Below are 4,521 nucleotides of genomic sequence, written 5' to 3'. Positions count from 1 at the left end.
GTGGATAACCTCTTGGGTTACTACTAGACCATCTAGGATTTGTCTACCTTCTACAAAACCCGTTTGTTCAGTAGATATTAACTTGTCCAACAGGGGTTTCAATCTTTTGGCGATCAAGGTTGTTATTATCTTGTAAATAACATTACACAATGCTATGGGTCTAAAACCCTTGGCATCTTCTAAATTATCATTCTTAGGAATCAAAGCATAGAAGGTAGAGTTAATGGCAGGCCATACCTTCTGATTCATCCGAGATTCTTCTATCAATTCTAGGATTTCTCTTCCCAAAAAATGCCATCCCGCTTGGTAGAATTCGATCGTGAAACCATCTGGACCTGGAGCTGTACCTTTTTTCATGGATTTTACTACTTCTTCTATCTCCTCTAAGTTGGTAGCTCTCATCAGAGCGTTATTTTGGTCTTCTGTAACTAATCGTGGAATGGCCGAGCATATTTCCTTTATTGCTTCCGATCTGTCCACTAGAGGCTCAGCTAGGATATCTTTGTGATGTTCCACCAGCACTTGCTCGATTCCTTCTTGCTCAACTACTCTTTCGCCATTCTGGTCTTTGATGGATAATATCCTATTTCTTTGTCTGTGTTGAATCATTGCCTGATGGAAGAATTTTGTGTTCCTTTCCCCTTCCCTTAACCATTTTATTCTTGACTTCTGCCTCCATAGAATTTCTTCTTGCTTTCGCCTTTCCTCTAGTTTTCCAAGAATTATCCCTTCTTCTCTAATGCTCTCCTCTGTCCTGCCTTCTGTTATTATCTTTTGTTGCAGTGATTCCATTTCTCCCTCTAGTTTTTGTTTGTCCTCCATAATGTTACCAAATTCCTCCTTATTCCATTTCTTGATTCTCCCTTTTAACTCTTTAAGTTTAAGTTGGAATGTATGCATCTTTCCTTTACCCTAAACTGTACTTTGCGTCCACCATTCTTCCATTTTCTTTATGAATCCCGGGTCCCTTAACCAAAAGGTTTCAAATCTGAAGGGTCTCCTTCCAAGATTCCTTTTAATATCCACCTCCAGTTCGATAGGCGAATGGTCAGATCCAAGAGATGGCATGATCTTAGCTTCAACGAAAACGTCCTTGTTCATAATAGTTTCTGATACTAGGAAGCGATCAAGTCTCGATGCTATCTGATTCTTGCCCCCCCTCCTATTGTTCCAGGTGCAGATTCCATTGATAGTTTGAATGTCTACAAGTCTTAAATCATCTATCATATCATTGAACATTTCCATGTATTGATCTGATTTTCTTATCCCTCCCTTTTTCTCCTCTAGGGATCGGATTAAGTTAAAATCGCCTCCTATAATCCATGCAGACTCTGGATAAATTCTACGAATTACTTTCATGTTTTTTATAAAGCTTTCTTTTTCTCCTGGGGTATGTGGGCCGTAAACCCCTGAAATAACTACCTTTTCTTTCGTTCCTACTATTCTACCAATGCCTGTAAGGATTCTGGTCATACTGGTCCAGCCTTCTAGGATTATGTCGTTTGGGTTCCACAAAATTGCAATTCCTCCCGCAGATCCAATAGCATCTTGCCCCATAACTTCGTATTGAAGCTTATTTTTGTTGATTATTTCTTCCAACTGCTGCACTGTAATTTTCGTTTCCTGAAGAATCATAATACTCGGTTTATCCTTTTTCAATTTCTCTTTCATGTACCTCTGTTTTCCTTTACTATTCAGACCCCTAATATTCCAGCTGATGATAATCATTTAAAACTTTTGAGAGGGGGGGAAGAATACCTCTGACAGAGGTATCACTTTACCTGAATTTATCAGCGTTTCTCCAACAGTCTGAATGGCTTCACTCAACGTTTTCCGTCCTCTTTTCCTGCTGTTTTTGCCAGAGCCGTCCATTCCCATCTGACTATTCTCCTGTTCACTTGCTATGGTTATCTGTTTATCCATGTTCTCCCCTTTTTTTTCCTTGTACTTTTGAAATGCTTCTTTGTACAGTTGTTTCTGTCTCTCTGGTATGAATCTGTTATCCAGGTTTTTCCATTCCTGAATTAATTGTTTCATGATTTTTTCCTCCTCCACCTCATTTTCCTTCTGGCTTTCCACTTCCATCTGGGTTTGGTTTGTTACTGCTTCTGACTTTCCCACAGCCCCTTCTTCAGCTACTTTCCCCGTATCTGTTTCTTTTCCTTTTATTTCTTTAACTATTTCCATTGGCGTATTTCCAAGATCTTCTTCTTCCTCCAGGTTCACTTCATAATCCTCGTTTTCTTCTTGGAGGATTTGAAACTTGTTTTGACTCGCTGTATTAAGGGGCTTTTCTTGTGTCTGAGTTTTGGAGCCATCTTTGCCTTGTTTCTTCCTTCTTATAACCTGTTGAAAATCCCTATCTGCCTCCTCCGTTTTTTCTGGTTCTCTTTGTTGTTCTTCTTGATTTCTATCAAACCTTTCCTCCTTATTCAGCGGACATTGTCTATATAGATGGCCGTATTCATGGCACTTTCGGCACCTGAACGGAATATGTTCATAGTCTATTGGCTGTTGCCAGATTTCATCATGATATTCTAGCTCAATATATTCTGGAAGGGGCTCTGCTATATTCATATATACACAGAGCCTTGCATATGATGTATACTTGCCTCGCTTTGTTGCCTCTGCTATTTTGACAAAGCCCCCGATTGTTTTCCCAATCCCCTCTAGTATTTCAGGATCCCAAAATTCCACTGGTAAACCAAACAATCTAACCCAGATTGGGGCGGCCAACATTCTTTCTTTTTCAGGGTTATATCTTTCTTCCCAGTATTTCATAAACAGACCCGCATTATTCATAAAATACGGTCCTTCCTCAAAAACCCTTTCTTTGTCCTCCAGATTCGCGAAGATGGCTGTAAAAAACCCTTTTGCTCCCAGTTTCAGATCTATATGTCCTTTTGGTCTCCACCTTTGATAAATCCACCTGTACAGTTCTTTCTCAGTTGGCCAATACCCTACAAACTTGCATATCAGTGCATGGTCCTTCATGTAGCAGTTATATTCCTCAAGTTTGTTGCTGGGTATGACATATCTAGGTTGTTTTTGTGCCCTTGGAAGACATTTCCCACCCATCCTCTTTTGCCATAGGTTACCCATCACTGGTGCGTTATTCTCCTTCAGATTACGCTGCGTTCCGCTTGCACTGGTTTCACCTGCTACAACATTTTTATAGGAGGGGATCTCTCCCCTCCCCTGCCGATTTTCCATTTCCTCCTCAGCTCTAATACTTTTAATGTTTATCCTCGTTCCTCTGCTGAATACTTATCACTTAATTCGTTTATGCTCCGAGATTACCTTGCTCAATCCGCCTGTCGTGCCGCTCTTCGACTTCTGCCCCACGATTTCCGCCTGCAGCTCTGGATTGCTGCCCTGTCCGCTTACCCTAGCCTGCAAACGCGCCCGTGAACCCTAGCCTCCCCTGTTTTTCATTGCTCACTATTACTCTTGTCATTAATATCTATTAACTTTATTAGTATTGATTATTAATATTTATTAATTTTGATTAAATTAATATATTTATTAATTTATAACAATTAATTAATTTATTAATTATTATTAATATTAATATAATTTTAAATCAAATAACTTTAAATATTGATACAATATTCTTATTTCTCTAATCTTTAGTACTATTATATAAAAATAAATAAACATTTCCCAACTTGAATCATAATTAAATAAATGAATAAATAAAATAAAAATTAAATTAAATTAAATAAATTTATTATATTATCATATATTAAATAATTATTATTATTACCATTTAGGTTTTGAATTTTAAATTAATTTATTAACTCACCTATAAAAAAAAATTAAAAAAATTAATATATAAAACTCAAAAATAAAAATAAAAATAAAAATAAATAATTGAATGAATTATTAATTAATAAATAAATTAATAATAAATATTCAGCCGACATTCTGCTGATCCTAAAAATTGTTTTCCTCATTATTATTTATTTCCTTCTTAGCGACTCTTTTTTTATCATCATTCATTAGCCCTGATGATGGATCCCAGTTGGGATTTGAAACGTTGGCATAAAAATGTTCATACTGTGGATTCTCCGGTAACTGAGTCAAAAGATACAAACCACAGATCTCTTAAATCCATGATCTTTATCGTTCCCATGGTCCTTGGACTTCAAGCACCAAACCTCTACACACACTTTTTTCTTAGTCTCCTTTTATTTCTTTAGACTCTGTAATTGTAGGTGCAGGCTTGCTAACTGCAAGTGAATCTATTGTACCCTTAGGTTCGTATCCTAAATAGGTGATGTGTGTAGCCTCATCATGATCTCCAAGGCTTCTGCTTACATAGATACGTTGGGGAAATTTTAAGGTCTAAAATGGGCCTCCGAAGGAAATGATAAAATAATAGTGAAAATAATAAAATAAGATTAGATTACGTCATCAAATTTTAGAGGGAAAAAATAGAACCTATTTTTTCAACTCGTATTTTCAACTTATCTCCCTATGGGTTTACTCAAATTTTGAGACGAAACATTCGTTGGATGA

General features: G+C 36.9%; 1 protein-coding gene across 1 annotated transcript; it reads right to left on the bottom strand.

Annotated features, from left to right (window-relative positions):
• Positions 1-912: 912 nt before the first annotated feature.
• On the bottom strand, positions 913-3,213 carry LOC149246769 (uncharacterized). Its single transcript, XM_089442487.1, has 4 exons — positions 2,609-3,213; positions 2,114-2,482; positions 1,759-1,996; positions 913-1,623 (listed from the first exon to the last, which is right to left on the bottom strand). Exons 1-4 carry the CDS (start codon positions 3,211-3,213, stop codon positions 913-915), a joined length of 1,923 nt encoding a protein of 640 aa, XP_089298613.1.
• Between the last annotated feature and the right edge of the window lie 1,308 nt (positions 3,214-4,521).

The sequence above is a fragment of the Pinus tabuliformis genome, chromosome 7, assembly GCF_031772625.1.
Source record: "Pinus tabuliformis cultivar Carrire ecotype Pingquan chromosome 7, CPIR1, whole genome shotgun sequence".
Taxonomy (NCBI): domain Eukaryota; kingdom Viridiplantae; phylum Streptophyta; class Pinopsida; order Pinales; family Pinaceae; genus Pinus; species Pinus tabuliformis.
The sequence above is the reverse complement of the archived record's forward strand: the minus strand, read 5'-3'. Positions and strand labels throughout refer to the sequence as shown.